This window comes from Equus przewalskii, chromosome 30 (genome assembly GCF_037783145.1).
Source record: "Equus przewalskii isolate Varuska chromosome 30, EquPr2, whole genome shotgun sequence".
Taxonomy (NCBI): Eukaryota; Metazoa; Chordata; class Mammalia; order Perissodactyla; family Equidae; genus Equus; species Equus przewalskii.
Genome location: NC_091860.1, coordinates 31,293,632 through 31,313,157, shown reverse-complemented (window position 1 = coordinate 31,313,157; position 19,526 = coordinate 31,293,632). Strand labels below are relative to the sequence as shown.

Below are 19,526 nucleotides of genomic sequence, written 5' to 3'. Positions count from 1 at the left end.
CACACACGTCACACACACAGCCTGCACGCACACACACACACACGTCACACATACATCCCTGTAGGGGAGCTGCCCTCCCTCCTTTTCTATCGTCGGGTGGCATTTGGGCAAAAACAGCCAGGGCCACATCGGCAGTACTTGTGTTAAGTATCAAGCCAAGTGCATTAATTTGGGGGTTTATCTTTGGACAATCTATGAGAACGAGGTTTTCTAAGTGAATCAAGAGTGTGCATTACAAAGGGGGATGACTAATCCACTGATAGAAAATAAGATTTTCCAAGTATTTCAAAGGCATTTTAACATGTAACAAACAATTAAAAGTCCTTCTTAGCTGTAAGTTTCTACCTTGTAGCCAGTGAGCTGAGTTGGGGAAACAGCCTTAATTGTAGGTATTAGTTGCCTGGATGGAGTGCCTGCCTGCTCCAGGGCCAGCCTGAACCATCTTCGCGCGTTATCCAGCTTGATTATGACCTCGGCTCCATGGTTGAGGTCACGGTACTCTCCCTGTCTCATGGACAATGAGGCACTGACCTCAGAATGTGGAGGTTCGTGGCCCGTGGTTGGGGTTGGGGTCAGAGCAGGAGATCCCATGGGAAGGTCTGGCCCCTCTGGGCTTCTGTGTTCCTAATTGTCCCCGCATCAGAAGCTGTGCTATTGGAAGAGGAGGAGAGGCTCCCATATGGGAGTCTAGACTCACCCGGAGTCCAACAGCTTGAGGTGGGAAGAGGAGGAAACAGTCAGGTTTTATTCCTCAAGGCATTTATTCCATGCGTGTTATCAAATAACACGTTTGTCCACATGTCCAGTCCAGCTTGGGGCTTGTGTGTCTGTGTGTGTGCGTGCAGGCTGTGTACGTGCTTTTACATGTGTATATATCTGTGTGTGTGTGTGTGTGTGCGTGCAGGCTGTGTACGTGCTTTCATATGTGTATATATCTGTGTGTGTGTGTGTGTGTGTGTGTGTGCAGGCTGTGTACGTGCTTTTACATGTGTATATATCTGTGTGTGTGTGTGTGTGTGTGTGCAGGCTGTGTACATGCTTTTTATATGTGTATATATCTGTGTGTGTGTGTGTGTGTATATATCTGTGTGTGTGTGTGTATATATCTGTGTGTGTGTGTGTGTGTGTGCGTGCAGGCTGTGTACGTGCTTTCATATGTGTATATATCTGTGTGTGTGTGTGTGTGTGTGTGCAGGCTGTGTACGTGCTTTTACATGTGTATATATCTGTGTGTGTGTGTGTGTGTGTGTGTGCAGGCTGTGTACATGCTTTTTATATGTGTATATATCTGTGTGTGTGTGTGTGTGTATATATCTGTGTGTGTGTGTGTATATATCTCTGTGTGTGTGTGTGTGTGTGCGTGCAGGCTGTGTACGTGCTTTCATATGTGTATATATCTGTGCGTGTGTGTGTGTGCAGGCTGTGTACGTGCTTTTACATGTGTATATATCTGTGTGTGTGTGTGTGTGTGTGTATTCCAGATTTCTGAAGTAGCTCTCCATGAACTAAGTCCTAAACTTTGCAGTTTGGACCATGAGAAGACAGAAAGCACCGTCTGTCAAGGTTTCACTGGACCACGTGCTGTGTTGAGGAAGGAGAACCACGTTCTGACCCCACGTGGACTTTCCCCTCACCCTCTCTGCCTTTGCTTCCTCATCGGGGAATGGGGCATCAAGCTGGAACATCCCCAAGGTTTGCTCGCTTCTGACATTCGGTGATTTCATGACTTTGCTTTTGTGGAATAAGCCAGGGTTATAACCTCAGTTTCCCGTCTTGTTGATAATTATGTTGTCTGGGAAGGGAATGTGTTGTGTTTCTTAAAAGCTGATGGCAAAATGGACAATATTTCCACTGTTGCTTCTTGGTCAAAACAACGATGCTAGCGACCACCAGTAGACATCTGCCACCTCCCCGTCCCGGGACAGCCAGCACGTCCTTAACTCCCTTTGGTGGAAAAGGTGAACCATCTGTTAGGTGACGTGGAAATGCACGAGGAGTCCACGTGGTCCCAAATGCCTCATCCCCCTCGTTTAAAAGCTTGGCAATGTGTTCCACCCAGAGGAGCTGTGACGCATGCCAGACACGCCCAGGACTCTCTCCCGCACACACACCAGCCCTGTCTCCTCCGGGGTCTCCTCAGACTCTGAGCAGGGGAAGCTGTTCAGATCCCCTCCCTCAAAACAGGATTTTCTGTCCCCACACCACACTGCCTTGGTGTCTCTCCAGTTTCAAGTGCCAGAAGTGCTGCCTCCACAGGCGGGCACCCATCCAGCTCTCTCCTTGTTAAATGATTGTACAAACTGTTCAGAGAGACTGTGCTCATTTTTCTTATTCCTTTGCTTTTGGGTTTGGAGGGGAAAACAAAGGGAAGAGAGGACGGATAGTGCCAGGAAACTTTTTTTCTACAGTCCCTGGAGTTCTCAATCACACGGTTACTGCCAATATTTTCCTACCACTCAGGTGAGGACGGGATTCCAGGCGGGGATGGGATTCCAGGCAGGGATGGGTTTCCAGGTGGAGAAGGGATTCTGGGTGGGGAAGGGATTCCGGGGGGGAAGGGATTCTGGGGGGGGGGAAGGGCTTCCGGGTGGAGAAGGGATTCCAGGTGGGGAAGGGATTCCGGGGGGAGGGGGGATGGGATTCCGGGTGGAGAAGGGATTCGGGGGGGGGGGGGAAGGGATTCCGGGTGGAGAAGGGATTTCGGGTGGGGATGGGATTTCACGGGGGGATGGGATTCCGGGTGGAGAAGGGATTCCGGGTGGGGATGGGATTCCGGGTGGGGATGGGTTTCCAGGTAGGGATAGCATTCCAGGTGGGGCTGGGATCTGCTTACTGAGAGTGTCTTCATCCTCGGTGTTTGTGGCCCCGGGGCTTAAGTGCTTGAAGGGAGCGATGAAGGCTGACAACATGCTTACTTTGTCTGGAAAGAAAAGAAGAAGAGGAAACGCACTTTTGACATCAAGTTTCAGAAAAACTCAGCGCTTTTATGTGTTCTTATTACCAAGAGTGTGGACAAGGGAGGTTGAAAGGTCACTTTGGTTGCAGCCGCTTCATTCTGGTTCAGTCTTTTATTGCATTTCTGACAGCATTTTATCAAACTCCCCTCTCCCTTCAATTTTAAACTTCATGATTTCCATCTTCCTTCTTTTCTTATTTTTGGCATCTCCCCTCCTCTAGTTCCTTGTCCCTCAAAACCTGGGGTCATCATCTTGGGTCAACCACCTTGCTTAAGCGTACAGGATGCTGGATGGGCAGAGCCTGCAGACGGGGGTCATTTCACAGACAGGAACTAAGGCAAGTAGAAAATTCTGCAGTTAAACGAGAATCGTGCAAATAAAGCCAAGACTGTTTTTCCCATTAGTGGAGAACTTGCTTTGTGGGCTTCCAGTGCATGAAAAAGTAGAATGATCAAAACTGTAAAATCTCCTTAGTGCATGTTTGAGCAGAAGGAGTGGGGGGGGGGAGGAGGAATGTCTGGTGGAGAAGGAGCTGAGGGCCCTGAGCGCTTCTTCCCGGTAAAGGGACGTACAATTGAAGCAGGGAAAGGAGTCCTGGGGCGGGTGCCTTCTGCCTGCATCCCCTGTAGAGGGTAAGTAGAGGCAGGAGCACTCTGGTGTCCTGGGTGCCAGACCAGCCCAGGGTGGGAAATGGACCTGTGTGGGAAGTGCCACTTGTGACCATGGTCTCAGCAGTTTCTCTCTTAAACAGAGAGATTAAGGAATTGTAGGTCGGAAGTATAATCGGGAGAAATGAAAAAATGACTAATAAAGGGAGTTGAAAGAAAAGCTCCTTGTTTTAGAGATTCCACGGACTGAATTGAACCACGGAAGTTAGGAGTGCTTGTGTCCGAGCAGAACTTCCTCGAGGGCAGACGAGAGCCTGCCTGGGACACACCACATGGAGCCCGCGCTCAGTCCCAGATCCCCGCCTCTCACGTCCTCATGCCCTGCAAGGCTGAGCAATTTGTTATATGCCACGTGCATCTTGACCACGTTATTAAAAGCTACAGCTGGAAATGTCGCCATGCTTGTCCACCGTGGTCCGGGGAGGGGGCAGCAGGGTCATTTCCTACAGCTCCTGCAGGTTAGGCTGCCCAAGACCGTGGTCGCCAGCTGTTTAGCCACTTGGCCACATGGCCCCTTTGTCTCCCCTTGGGAAGCTGTCGACACCTGAGAGTGGGGTGTGTAGTGCGGCTCCTGTTTGCATCTTGCTGCTGTTGTCTGCTTCTGTCGTCAGAGAGGAAGACTGTTGCTGTGGCCCCCTTTTGGCGCACGTCTAGGCGCAATTTCTTGTGGAAACCTTAACTAGCGGTTTTATGTGCCGTTAGCCTGCAGGCGTCCAGCCCCGGGCCTGGACCTTGCTCTTTCTCTTTCCACACTGAGCCTGCTTTCTCTTTAGCCAAGCTTTCCAGAGGCCAGGGGAGTTCACACTGAAATTCATTCAGGAGCCTGTTAACAGCCGTTGTTTCCAGTAGGGACGGGCAACAATATAATGTTCACTCAAAGAGAGCAATAAATAACTCAGATACAAAGCGCCTGCTCGTTCTTCATTCCACCGAACAAGAAGAATAAGCCCAGGGAAGCTGGCTCTCCCCGAACCCTCACGGCCCAAGCTAATTTACTGCAAGGGAATGAAATCTCTTGCTTGAGTTATAATTTCATTAAGGCAGCCCAATAATGTTACACAGGGAGTGTAGAGCTCACATGATTTAGTCTGGAGCATCGCAAAATGAAATTACAATTTTGTAATAAAGCAGGGCTACCAGCCAAACACCCACAAAAATACACTAAACCATTGCAGAGCTCACCTTAGCGAAACTGTGAAATATTTAAAGATTGTTTTAGGTCCACCAAAGCTCTCGCTTTCTAGGGTTGCCAGAATTATCAAGTGAAAACACAAGACAACTACTTAAAACTGAGTCTCAGATAAACAACAGATACTTTTTTAGTATACATACATTTGTAATATTGTGTGGAACATACATATACTGAAAAAATTATTTGTTGTTTATCTGAAATTCAGAATTAGGGCAAAGCACTTGAATAGACATTTCTCCAAAGAAGATTTACAAATGGCGAATAAGCACGTGAAAAGATGCTCAACATCACCAGTCATTAGGGAAATGATGGGCAAAACTACAGTGAGATACCACTCACACCCATCAGCATGGCTGTTATAAAAAAGGAAAAAAACTAGAAAATAACAAGTGTTGGTGAGGATATGGAGAAACTGGAACTCTCGTGTACTTTTGGTGGGAATGTGAAATGATGCAGCCATGATGGAACCAGCAATTCCACTTCTAGGTATTTACCAAAAGAATTGAAAGCAGAGTCTCAAAGAGATATATGTACACCCGTGTTCATAGCAGCATTATTTACGAGAGCTAAAACATGGAAGCAACTCAGATGTCCATCGATGGGTGAATGGATAAGCAAAATGTGGTATAAACATGCCGTGGAATATTATTCAGCCTTAAAAATGAAGGAAAGTCTGCAATATGCTGCAACATGAAGGAACCTTGAGGACATTATGCTGAGAGAAATCAGTCAGTCACAAAAAGACAAGGACTGTATGATTCCATTTATATGGGGTCCCAGAGCTGTCAAATTCATAGAGACAGAAAGTGGAATAGTGGTTGCCAGGGGTTGAGGGAGGGGAGCTGGGGAATTAGTGTTTAATGGGGGCAGAGCTTCAGTTTTGCAAGACGAAAAGTATTGTGTGGATGGATGGTGGTGGCGGTCGCACAGCAGTGTGGATGTGCTTAATGCCTCTGAACTGTCTGCTTAAAAGTGGTTGTGATGGTAAATTTTATGTTACGTATATTGTACCACAATTTAAAAAACGAAAAATAATTCAGAGTTAACTGGAGTCGTCCTGTATTTCGTCTGGTAGCCCCGCGTCTTTGTCTCTGGTAACCCGTCCAAGTCCTCTAGTGCGGTGGAGTTCAGATTTCACGGGCTGGCTTAAACAAACCAGGAAACCACAGAGTTGCTAACTTCTGCTGCTCATTATGTTCATCTGAGACCCCAGGTCTTCTCCACTGCTGCCCTTGCTTCATAAAAGAAAACTAGCTAACCCTGAAAGCACGTAAGCTCTGCGTGAGAAATAATTGTTCCTCAGAAAGGACAGACCACACCTTTAGAATGTCGTTAGAAAAGAGGGTGGGGAAATGCATTTATTATTTAGAAAAATTACAACAAAATTTATTTGATGTCCTGCCTTTCTTTGCAGTTGTTTCCTTGATACTTGGCGTCTGCATTCAGTTCATTCCATGGCAGCAGAGCTGCAATATCCAACTAGTTCTAGTCTTTGTGTATCAGTCATCTGTTGAAGGTTTGGTTTCATGCAGTTTACTGATGAAAAATGGAGGCCGTAGTTTTACTTTACTCAATTCCGGACGTTTTGGGTATGCTGAGAGAAGCTGCTTAACAGAATTCTCCACAATTTCTGCTGCCTCCCCGCCCTCTCCTTGTACAGTCTGCAAGAAGAAGGTGTTTCTCCAAAGAAGGTGGCTGGAAGGGAGGTGCTCCCTGCCCTCAGCCCTTTGCATCTTTGCCCAGCTCAGGCCCAGAGCATCTGACGTGAACCAGCCTGAAAGTGAGCCCAGAGAGATGCAGCCAGCCTGGACTGGCCCTGGTGTGGGCGCGGGCCTGGTGCCATCCTCCAATCAGGGGTCGCTTTCAGTATAGGTCTGTTTGCCCTTAGTCATGGCTCAGCACGCCATGTTTAATGCATTACTTGAAATGATCCAGGGCATTTGCATTATAAACCTTATTACTCACTGTAAAATAAATGACTTTGGCTCTTGTTGAAGTGATTTCATATATTTTTGGAGCATGTGGGGAAGCATTTTCAGGGTCAGAAGCCCTTCCCTGGAACCATATGCGATCTCATTGGTTGAGAATACTGATAACGAAGAACAAATACAAGAGGGTAAGGGCATAAACACAGATAAATAGACCAATGGACCAAATAGAGAATTCGGAAATGGAATCATACCTGTATGATCAACTGATTTTCAACAAAGATCTAAAGGAATACAGTGGGGTAAATAAAGTGTTTTAAACAAATCATGCTGAAAAAACTGTACAACATCTTGGAAAAAATGAATTTTGAGCTCCATCTCATACCATTGTGAAAAGTATCAGAAAATGGATCATAAACCTAAACGTAAAAGCTAAAACTATAAAACCTGTAAGAAGGAAATATAAGAGGCTGTTTGCATGGTCTTCATCTAGGCAGATTTCTTAGACAGGACATAGAAAGCACTAATTATAAGAGAAAATAATTAGTTCTCATCAAAATAAAAATTTCAGCTCACTTAAATACACCGTTAAGAAAACAAAACGCAAACCACAGATTGGGATAATATATTTACAATCAAGACAGCTGTTTGTTACCAGAATATAAGAACTCTTGCAAATGAATAATAAAGAACAAAAAAATCCAAATTGAAAAAAATGGGCAAAATAACTGAACAGAAACTTGACAAAGGAAAATATGCTATAGGCAGTCAGCACATCGGAAGGTGCCCAACAGTGTCGCACGTTGGGGAGGTGCAAATTAAAGCCACGAGACATCACACACACCCATTAGAACATCCAAAACTAACAAGATTGATGATGCAAATGTGAGCAGAGAGGAAAATGTTTGGCTGTTAAATATTCACCTATTCTATGAGCACCAATTCCAGTTGCAGATATTTAGGCAAATGAAATATATGAGTTCAAAAAAAGACTTGAGCAAGAATGTTGAGAGAAATTTTATTCATCGAAGCTCAAAATTGCAAGCATCCCAAGTGGCCATTGACAGAAGAGTAGAAAAACGAATTGTGTTACATTTATACAATGGGATACTTTCCACAATAAAAAAGATGGAAGTATTAAAATATATTATGATATGGATGGATCTCTAAAATGTGTTGAGTGAAAAAAGCCAGGCACAAAAGAGAATGTGCTATGTAATTCCATTTATACACAGTGCCAGAACGGCAGAACTACTACCTGGTGAAAGAAATCAGGCAGCGAGTTGCCCCTGAGGGCCAGGTGCAGACTGGCTGGGAAGGGCGCAGGCATCTCTCTGTCATGATGAAACGTCTGTATTCAGATCGAGATATGTGCCTCACGTGTGTATGCATTTGCCATTGAACTGTAACATGCAGTTTGTACGTTTTTCTGTACGTAAATTATACTTCAATTGTTTAAAAGTATTAAAAGATAAAAAACATGACTCGACAAGAAAGTCAGTCATGTGAAGCAAACATCGAAGTATTATTTAATCTAGAAAGGGAAAGTGGAAGATGGAACAAAATGTCACTTAATCTGTACAAAAGAAAACGTAGGATGTTGGATGTTAAAGAGACATGTCTACCAGGAGAGAGTAAATCGTATATGCAGTCATGTCCCCACTTATAGGGACTTGGGTGTTTCTTTAATTTTATTTTATAGATTTGAAAGTGCAAATATATTAAAAAGGCTTTGACGTTGCAACGAGAAAAATGACCAGCTCAAAGATAAAGCCGTTTGGTGACATCTTGGGATTCATATCAAGATGACTGTATGTATGAAAACAAGGGGAGACGTGAGGAGGGAGAGTGGAGATGGAGCCACAGGAAGTGGAAGGATGGATCAGAATCAACACGGTGTGCCCAGCCACACGCCTCGGTGGTCCCGGAAGACTCAGTTCACCCGCAACGGTGACCCGAGGAGCTCTGAAAAGGTCAATATTTTTGGAGTCTATTTTTTGTTTTGTTTATAAACAATTTATGAAACAATTTTTACCAACTAAGATGAAAATTAAAAAAAATCCTCTGTTGCATGCGCACATGTCAGTTATCAGAAAATCCATTCATGTGGCATAATACGTTTGCTGGAACTTTTGATAAAAACTATAATTGCTAAAATGCCTAGGAATTTGATCTTATCCTTTGCTTCCTGAAAGGCCCTAAATATTTCTTGGTATAGCTTGTTTTAAAAAATTACATAAATTGTGCCCTTCGGTTCTGTCCTTATTTCAACAATTTGAAGTGAGGTGTCATACTTGGGTCTTCCGCTTTTGTGGGCCACACACACGCCCGCCTCCGGCAGAGCCAGCGCTGTTGGACAATGACATAACTAGAAGACACGGTGACAGTTGGAGCCACAGAACTCTGCAGGGACCTTCAGGCTACAAACCTCAGCTCTCTAAGTTCCCTTCTTATGTTTTCTTATTGCCGAAGCGCACTCTGACAGATGGCCTCCCTCAAGCCTGACCCACTTTTCATAGCCCTATATCCTTCTCGAGTATGGGGCTGTCTTTAATAGATGCTGCTTCCATCCACACACAAATGCAAATCAGTTTGAACAGGTGGGCTACCCTGAGAAGTAAGAACATCCACGCAGGGAGGAGACAGGAGTAACGTTCTGGAGCAAAGGCAAAGAATTCTTCTCACAGATTTTCAGGAACACATATTTCAAAACACCATTTCAAGCTACCATCCTGTGAACAACATGAGGGAGTTCAGTTTTTTTAAAAAAGATTCTGGGTCTGCACTGATTTAACACACAAGAAGGTTTGATTCTCACAAGAAGGTGAGGATCTCTCCTGGCAATTTCCAGATGACACTCATGGGTGGCCTCGAACGGGTCCAAGTAAACAGGTGGCCAGCCTGCAGTGTGTTACTCACTCATTGTATGGGCTGAATTGTGTCCTCTCCCCAAATACAAGTTCAAGTCCTAACCTCCAGGACCTCAGAATGTGGCTGTATTTGGAGGCGGGGCCTTTTAAGAGGTGATTAAGATAAAATGAGGTCATTGGGGTGGCCCTAATCCAATAGGACTGATGTCCTTATAAGAAGAGATTAGGACACAGAAACGCAGAGGGAAGATCACGTGAGGACACAGGGAGGAGACGGCCGGCCGTCTACACACCCAGGAGAGAGGCCTCAGGAGGAGCCAGCCTGCCTCCAGGGCCTCGGACGTCCAGCCTCCAGGACGGTGAGAAAGGAATGTCTGCTGTTTAAGCCGCCCTGTCTGTGATCCTTTGTCATGGCAGCCTGAGCAGACTAATATATTCACTCAGTAAATCTTTATTGAATTCAAATAGATGCACACCTAATCAATAATTTCAACCTCTGCTGTTCAGGAGGAACAATGCACAGAGACCTGGCCTGGCCAGGGGGCTGGAAGGTCAGGGGAGGCACCCTTCAGGAGGTGACTGGTCAGCTGAGACCTAATAGAGCTAACAGTATTAATAATAATAATGCCCACCACTTATTAAGCACAGGGACAGCCTTTGAACCAGGAGGTCTGGCTCCAGAGCCAAGTATGCTTCTGCTGAGAAGATGAGCATGGGATTGTCCGTGCCAAGGGTGGGGAAGGCCACTCCAGGCAGAAGGAATGACATGTGCAAAGGCTCTAAGTAGTGCCAGGAGCCGGTTCAGCTTCTGAAAAATGGCACCTCTGTGTGGGTGGATCCTCCTTACCGTGGGCACTGAGCCCTGATTCTGAATTGGGGCCCTGGGAGACCAGAGGGCAGAAAACATAAAACTTCTGGATTGTGAGAGATGAGCAGGAAGGAGGCTGGGAGACACACACAGGGACAGAGGGAGAGAGAGACAGAGACAGAGAGAATTTTCGTTCAAAATGAGTCTGAAGCTCAGACACGGGTCTTCAGAGTCAGCCCACACCTGCCCTGGGAGATAACCAACATTTGGACTCCTGTTACTAAGGGGACATGGCAGCCAGCTGGACTCTCCTGGTGGATGCCCTGCAACTTTGGCCAATTAAACCGAGATTCTTGCCTACTTCCTCATCCCTGGATGGGCTCGGAGTCATCATGAGATGGTAACCTTCACTCCGGACCAGATTGGGTTTCACAGATCGAAAATGACTACAAAGTGATGAACTCTGCCTGAGATTTGTTGTGGAACAGAGCAGGAGAGGGAACAGAGTGTGGTTAAAAGGAGAAAAATGGAAAAAACACAATAGTTGTTCCACGTGTGTACTCCAAGGAGTTGAAACTCCTGAGTGAACTGGGGAGATCTCTTTACAAGGATGCACACAGCTGCTTTGCCGCAGGGATGCTCACCTGCGTGAGCAGACACTAGCATCTTGGGGTTTCCCAGGTGGGATGCCTGGGCAGGGGCTGGAAGTGAGTGGTTGGAATGGTGGAGTGGAAGAGTGGGAGCCTTCTTCATCCTTTCAAGACTCAAAGGAATCAGAGAATGTACAATCCTAAATTCCTTTTCAAAGTTCCCAAGTTTCGTTGGAAGTAATCCCAAAGTGCAGGGTGCAGCCAGCTCCTGGCAGCTACAAGAACTATTAATAACTATGCATGTGAAAATGTGACTTGTAACTCGCAGGAACTAGAAACACGGGTCTCAAGGAGTTGCATGGCAAAAATTAGAGATATCTTAGGGGGCCCATCCTTTTCAATATCTAAGGCCTGTTGTTCTCCTGCATGGCTTCCCGTCAAAGTCACAGCACTGAGACTCCCATCGCAGCAGGGGACACAGCCCAAGCTATCATCACAGTGTTATGAGCATTCTCGCAGACCATGCAGACATTTTGGGCTTGATGTATGTACCACATTTCAGCTGAACTGGGATTATTTTTGGAAATGAGGGGAAGATCCTGAAACCAAGAGGCTCCCTCCAGATTGCTCTATGTGAACAGCGGGCAGAGACACAGATGGTCTGACAGGTGATTGACGGAGGAAGGCGACCTTTTGCAAGAAAGTGTATTTAAATTAAAAATCTGTATATCTGAAGGTGCGCGTTCACACTTCACTTAGACTCGGAGCTTTCCAAGTTGTCTGCCATGGTTCTGCAAAGTCTCAACGCTTTCTTCATTTTATGCTTCCTCTGGGCGTGGATGCGTGTAGAAGTGGGTGATGTCATTCTCTAAGTTAGTTCACTGTCCCTCCCATGAACTTCGAAGTTCGAGCGCCACTTTAGTCTCCATCACTTCACTGTGAGGACAGCAGGTCATGCTGAGAAACTAGTGATTCCAACCTAATTGCCAGCCAGTCTGGACATGGTCATATGCCCCCTTGTCTATATGGGACACCAGCGGGTCAATGCCAGTAACAGATAATATGGTGAGGCCAGGAGGTCAGAGTCCGGGTGTGACGCTCTTTGAGGCCATTTCACATCCTGAGACGGGACAAGAAAGCCTGCAGCTGCTTTCAGAAGATTTCCCTTCCCCCGCAACCAGCAAAGTGGAGGTCACCAGAGTCCCTCCTTCAGCAGACAACCTTTGAGTCTGCTCAACGGTGCCGAGCGTGTGGCCAGGCAGCAATCTGTTTTTGGTAGCAACTGCATTCTAGAATTTTCTGGGCGGTTGAAATTTTTACACTGGCTGAGTGCATTTCTCAAAAGGGGAAATAGATGTGTTCTTGCTTTCTTTAACTTATGATCCACTCGCCAGCCTTCACACATAGAAAGGAGCCATGGTCACCCTCACGGCGCTCAGTCCCATAGACCCTGCCCCCTTTCCTAATTTTTGGGGGGCACTGTCTGTTGTAGAAAATCCTCCACAGTTCTGGGATGTTCTGCTCCTTTGTGCTCCATAGCTGTTGGCCCTGGGACGAGGTTGATGCCAGCTCCAGTTGTCTGAGGCTAAATGAACCACTCCATGACTTGTGGTTTCATGGTGTTCATCTCTGACGCCGTAAGTAGTTATTTCCATGTGGGACCGTTTGTGGGAGCTGAGGGAGTTCTTGGGCAGCGAGAGCAGGTGGCCGAGGGCTCCAGTCATAGATTAAATTGTGGGGAATTTGGGGCTGAGGTCAAGAGCGTCTGTTGCTTGGGCTCTGAGCATCAGTGAGTAGATGAGAAAGTGTACAAGAGATGATTGGACCGTGATTCTGGTCAGGAATTCTATTAAAGAACCAGCTTGAAGCTGGAAATTCTCACAAAATAAAATTTAACCCTGTGGACCTACACAGGTGCTGCGAGGACTGTAGCTAGTGACCCACAGACACAATGAGGAATATGATAATTCCGCATAGTAACCACGAACTCTCCGCTGGTCATGAGCTTCTTGTGCCTGTAGACATGTTTCCCCAAGTCCTTCTTCCACTGTGTTGGGTTTGCACCTTCCTTCTGGCCTCCCTGTCCTCTTTCCCTGGAGACATCCTTTTATTTTACAGTTTTATGTTCTACTTCTGTTTTGTAAAAAGTTTACGCTTGTTAGTTTTCTCTGGTCATGACCGTTTCTTCTCAGACACCTCTTACCCTTCGACAGAAATCATCCCTCCGGCCAGTAAGTAAGCAGCTTCACGAGCGTCCACCACTGACTCAAGATCACTAGGTTTGGAGCACGGAATCATGCATTTGTGCCGGTTAATTTTACGTGTCAACTTGACTGGGCTACGGGTGCCCAGACCTCGGGTCGAACATTAATTCTGGGTGTGTCTGCAGGTGTTTCTGAAAGAGATGAGCATCTGAATTGGTAGATGAATAAAGCAGATGGCCCTCCCCAGTGTGGATGGGCCTTGGCCAATCCAAGGAGGACCTGAACAGAACAAGAAGGTGGAGAAAGGGAGGAGTCTGTCTTTCTGGCTGGCTGTTGAACAGGGACGTCCGTCTTCTCCCGCCCTCCTGGTTCTCAGATCTTCCAACTACAAACTACACGACCTGGAGACCTGTAAGTCTCTAGCTTACAGAGGGCAGACTGTGGCACTGCTCACACTCCATAATCATTCTGTCTCTCCCTCTTATTCCATTGGTTCTGTTTCTCTGGAGAACCCTGACTAATACGCACTCTGTCCCTGAAATATGGTTATGTTATACACAAGCTATCACAGCATGTGGAACCCGAATTATCAACCATATCTGCTGCCTGCCTCTTCATAGCCCATCTGGCTCCCCACTTCTTGCACCATAATAATGCAGCATCGTCCACATCCTGCAAATGGTACTTCAGAACGTGCTGTTCACTGTCTTGGGTGGGGGCCAGTGTGGCTGGTATCTCAGGTCTTCCTTAACTTGCACAATGTCTGTCTGCAGGGTGCATGTTTCCTCATTTGAGGGCAGCTTTGGGGCTATGACTTCACAGTGAGGATGAGGCTGTGGTGGGCAGCTTCTCCAGAATCTCTTTGCTGGTTTACCCTGGTCTCCCCAGCAAATACTCTGTGCCAGTCTGCCCCAGTATGCCCTGGTCAGTCCCAGTTTGTCCCTGTCTGTCTGGTGTAATTATTAATAGCATTTTATCACTCATAAGAGTGTCCCAATTTGGACAACAAAGCCTGAGGTCATCCTGCTTACAGACAAGGCTCTCATTTGGAGTGGGGTGGTCTGAAGGCACCTGAACTTCTTAATCGCCAACTCTCTTCTGACTCGAAAGCCAAACTCCTCGCTCTTACTAGACAGTATCCCAGTTGTTTCAGAGACATTTCTGCTCAAAACTAGACGAGTATCTCCTGCCAAAAACTGGCATGCCCAGTGTTTCTCCGACCCATTTAATACCACCCACCCAAGGGTCCAAATGGAAACCCTGGGGTCACTTTGACTTACCTATCTCCCTCACTCCGCTCTCCAGAGTGTACCTTCTGCTCATTCCTCCCTTTCCCATCCCTGCTCTCACCACATCTGCTCCCATCTGAGTTTCTGCAACCACCTCCCATCTCTCACATTTACCAGTCTGTCCTTTAAATTGTTGGCAAAATCACTCTTCTCGAGTGGAAGTTATGCAAAGTTCCAGGAGGTGAGAGAGGACGGAACCTCTCAGAACCACATGTTGGTCTGTATGGCCCGAGCACAATCCTGGGGGGAGGTGAGAGGGTGTAAGGTGGGCAGCGAGCAGGAGGAGAAGCGAGACCAGCCCCACGGGGCTCCATTGACCACATGACACTTCTGGGACGTAACCTGGAGGCCACAGGACCTCTGAGGGGGTGAGGCCAGGGCTCCTGTGAGGAGACCACGTTCTTCAAAGACCTGCACCGGACTCCTCAGGGGAAGGAGCTCACGTGAATGAAGGTGCTTTCGTTCTTCGAGACAGTCCTTTCTGAACCCACTCCTCACAGGTCTCGTACGACAGCTGACGGTACTGTCTTGAAAATGAAGTCTGACACAGAAGATGGATTTTATGCCCTGCTGGAAGGAGGTATGACCCTGGCTGTCTCCCCTCCATGTTTCCTACTTGAAATTCTTTGATGGTCCTGAATGTGTCTCGTTTAGGTCTTCACGGTATAGAGGTCCTGGTAGTTGTTTATGAGAGAACAGCAAGGTCGTGGCACATCCCAGGTACCACCTCCTCTGTGTGGCCTTTCCTGTGCCCCTCACCTCAACACTCTGATTCCTACCCTGTTTACCATCCGTGCCTCACGCTTGACTGTCATGCATCTGCAGAGCTGGGTCTTTACCGTGTGTGCTTATCTCACCAGCTGGATGGTCAGCTCCCTGAGGGCTGGGCAGACTCCAAGCCACAGGAGGGTGCCAGACCTACAAGTTGAGACATCTTGCCCCACCGCCCGACCACTTTAGATCTCAGTTTCCTCCTCTCTGAAATGCAGATGATCGTCATCATCATGAGGTTGCTGTGAGAATTAAATGCGACAAGGAGGTGAACACAGGATGGGGCCTGATGTGAAGACACGCTTGATACAGTTAGCATGATTAGTTTAAATCTGATGATGGAGTCAGCGCGTCTCAGGACGCAGTCATTCTCTTCAACTTGTGAGGCTTTCCGTAGGTGTTTGTTGACTCTTGCATTTCTGAAGGCAATTGGGTCTAGCATCATTATTATTTATTTTCTAACGTCACTTTTATTATTTAAGGTATTGACTTGAGTTCATTTGAAAACTAGAAATAAAGTATTATCGAACCTCCTACAAGGTCACACTCTCCTCACCTGACATGGTTAGCCTCGTCGTCAACACTAACGTCTTCATCAATGCTGTTTGAAATTTGGCTAATTTCTTGTCTCTTATATGAATTACATACTTTAATTACCAAAAGTAGAGCACTGATCACATAAATAATCGTTTAGAGAGCAGGTCAAAGTGTTACTGAGTTTGCGAGTCTAAATTTGATTATTTCCCTTTAGAATGGAGCTCTGGCTAACGTATGAAAATGATATTTTTTGCTGTAAGCTCCCTAATAGACTTGTCTATTCATGCAGCCCATCTCAGGTCAAGTGAGTGCTGCTAAGTGGTCCTTCCAGAGGCTGACTGGGCATGCCCATGGGAGCAAAGCGGCCCTTTGCTGTTCTGATGTGTGTAATGACCTGTGATATTCACATGTGATGCGTTCACACGTATTGGCAGGCATACTATCCTATAGAGTATTGAGGAGACCCCCCCCACTCCCTGCCCCCGAACCACGCCCTCCTCTGTTCCACACTATCCTTGTCATCAAGTGCTGTCCTGGCTCAGTTTGGGCTACTTGGACCTGGGGTGGAAACAGCCTGTCACTCATTCATCTAATTGTTTGTTTATTCAACAAAGATTTATGGAGCACTTACCATACCGCAGGATCTAACGTCCTAGAACAGTCTAGAACTCCCTGGTCTGGCTTTATTTTCTGCATGGCCTTTATCATCATCTTCAGTACTGGGTGTCCTACTTGCTGGATTGTCCCTCTCTCCTGACCAGAATGCAGACCTCGCGCAGGCAGGGACTTCTGTGTGCCTTCAGGAGAGCTGGGCGTCCCCGTGTCTGCGGGGCCCACAGAAGGCATCCACAGATATTGTTTGAGTGACTGAGGGCGGGTCGCTCAAGACATCTGACCTTGAACTAGGCAAGTTGGTCAAACTGGTCCCACCTCCTGTTTTAAGTTCACGCTCCTGTTTTGTGCTAACCCATCACCCTCTCCTGTGGTCCTCCACCAGGATTCCCCTCCAGGAGCCTCCCAACTTGTGCTCCAGATGAACCTTCTGTGCTTGCCCTGAAAACCTCAGGGCCCGGCTCTGGAACACAGGTAAAATAACTGCGAAACATATTAATTTGCCATTTGTCTCCTAGAAATATGTGAAGTAGAATATGGAACAATCGATTAATACGAGTATGTAACGTTCTAATGACGGAACTGCAGGTTTGGGGATAGATGGAGAGAGAGTTTGCACCTTATCATGGTCCTCGGGTCACGGGCACACGCAGCCTCTGCACTGGTCTCTGTCTTAGTTTACACGAGGGGTCCTGTTTACTGTTGGGGAAGAAGAGCTTCTCTCCTGCCTGAGCAGTGCAGCTGCAGGAGCATTGCTCACAGGGAAGCAGGACTCAACGGGGAGGGAAAGTTGCTGGGGAACCAGAGAGGAGCCTTCCAGCTCCAGGAATGCACACCGAGCACACTGAATTCTCCCCTGGAAAATCCTCCCTTGGAACCTAGTACAGATTCCGGCATTCAGCAGGGCCACAAGGAATGTTCATTGAATGAATAAATGAAAATGTGAGACACAGGAGAAAATGGGTTAAAATGAATTAATAAGGTTCTCAGGCATTGATGTCAGGTGATTCTATTCTGCTGGAGGTGGACGCCTGTCTGCAAACACCATGAAAAGTCCAGGTTTCCTGCAGCCTCGGGATCCAATCACTGGGTTTAAAGCGCCTCCTCGTCTTCTGAGGTTTCAGTAGGATGGTGTCTATTGTTCAGGAACAGAAAGGGAAGCTGCCTTAGGAGAGTGCCATCCTCCCTCAGAAGTCTCCTCTGCAGTTAGATTAGGGAGAAGGATGACATTTTGAATCTGTGGGAAGATGACACCACTGAAGAGAGAAGACCCTGGGATTTGCAGCCTGGTGGATGGGTGCTGGTCAAGCGGGATTTGAACGGAATTTTGGTCAGCGATGTCCTTCTTTGCCTTTCCCTCCTTTATGAAGGAATTCCCATTGATTGTCAGGGTCATCCAGCCCTGTGGTTGGGTCTCTGCCTCTCAGCCTCCCTGGGAGTTGCAAGAGTGCTCAGATATCGCCAGAGGGGCCTTGCAGACATTCTGCAGAACGGTCGTGCTGTGTGGATGACCGTGCCCTGAGACTGATTTGTGAAATCAACTTTTAGGTGTTCCGGAGTCTTGTGATATTATTTGGGAAGTGCACCAGCCTGTACAACCCGTCATGGAGGAACCTGGGGACGTGACCAACCAGATAAGATAGACCCACGTTGTGTAATCAGGACTGTAAGTGATGGTAAAACAAAAGAGGAGTGAGAGAAAGAGGCAGGCGCCTGTCCTCAGGGAGTCCACTCATCAAATCAGGAAGGCCACGGGTGGGGGGGCCGGGGCGGGTGGCCCACCTGAGATGCTGATGCCCTGGATCAGGTGGCCTTGTTCTGTCTCACAGCCAGAATGCTGCCTGTGTTTGGAGGGAGGCGGGCGCTGTAGCATTTTTGGTTCTGCTTCCGGTCGGCTTTGAAGGATGAGGAGGAGTAGGAGGAGCGAGCACTTAGCTGGTTTGGATAGGAGGAGAAAAGGAAGAGAAGGGAGCCTGTGGCGTGAGCTGGACGAGGGAAGGAACCTGAGCACAGATCAGCAGGGCACAGCCCCGGGATGGCAGGAGCAAGGCCCCTTGTGCCAATCCGGACCCCCCTTCTCCTTCTGGCAAGAGGAGAAGCACCTGTGGGCGTGGTTTACAACGTCCGCGTCTCCGGCATTGAGTAGACCCTCTCTGAGGCATGCTCCCTAACAGGCCATTCCAGGCTCCTTCCGAATGGAGGCCGTTTACAGCACAGAACACACGGCCTCGTGAAGTATTAGCTCCTTGTTACTTCTCGCGAGCGGCAGAGTGAGTGTGGTAGATGGATTTTCTGTGAGATAGGCAACGTGTGTGTTGTTCTCTATTAGCTTCCATGAAAATCAATCTGCAACCTCGTTCAGCCTGGTAAAATTAGATCTAAAACTATTTAATTTTGTTTCAAGAGTGGTTTTCCCATCTGATGCCTAGCCTGAGGACACACGGTGATAAAACACCTTGAATTATTGCCAGCTCTCTGCCCCTCTGTCTGGGCGAGACTCGCACAGCGTTGCGGCCTTTCTCAGTGGTCCGGGCCGCATAAAATGCAAGCCTTCCCCGTCACTGAGAGGCTCATTTTTTATGCTCTTATTCTGCATTCCACACGGTTTGGTAATAAGATGTGGCAAATGGATGTTGTTAATTAGCCTGAGTATGCATTTTTATGCTTTTGGAGTCCACGCTCTAGAGAGTAACTATTGGAGGTGGAGTGGTTGGGGCCGTGCTGGGCTGGCCCAGGAACGACGTTCAACGACAGGAGAGGGTGGGGTTTTGAATCATCACTTCTTCAGCTAGAAGCTCCTCCATTTGGAGCTCTGACAAGAATTGAAAGATTGGGGAGTTCCAAGATCACCGGGTCAGGGCACTAACCATACAGTGAACACCTTGTGTACTAATGTTAATGCTAAAATTAACAAAGTTACGCTTTGCTGGGATCCCAGGCCCGCCCAGGGCTTCTGTGCCTCATGGACGGAGGGTCCACCAGCCCCGACGGCTCTCCCATTGTGCAGGTGGGGACCAGACTCCAGGGAGGAGGGGAGTTGGAGCTGGAGGGGGAGGCGGCGTGGGAGCTGGGCCCTGGTCCTCCCGTTTTCAACTTTCCA

General features: G+C 47.5%; 1 protein-coding gene and 1 long non-coding RNA gene across 2 annotated transcripts in view; one reads left to right on the top strand and one right to left on the bottom strand.

Moving 5' to 3' along the window:
• Window positions 1–19,526, bottom strand: part of ADARB2 (adenosine deaminase RNA specific B2 (inactive)) — a 455,777-nt gene that overhangs the window by 144,078 nt on the left and 292,173 nt on the right. The window contains exon 2 of the mRNA XM_070601050.1: window positions 2,834–2,920. Coding sequence (XP_070457151.1) covers window positions 2,834–2,920 — 87 coding nt within the window. The remainder of the gene's footprint in view (window positions 1–2,833; window positions 2,921–19,526) is intronic.
• On the top strand, window positions 535–6,809 carry LOC139080464 (uncharacterized). The gene is made up of 5 exons (XR_011534994.1): window positions 535–717; window positions 1,526–1,692; window positions 2,409–2,460; window positions 3,178–3,294; window positions 6,232–6,809. It is a non-coding gene; the product is annotated as an uncharacterized lncRNA (long non-coding RNA).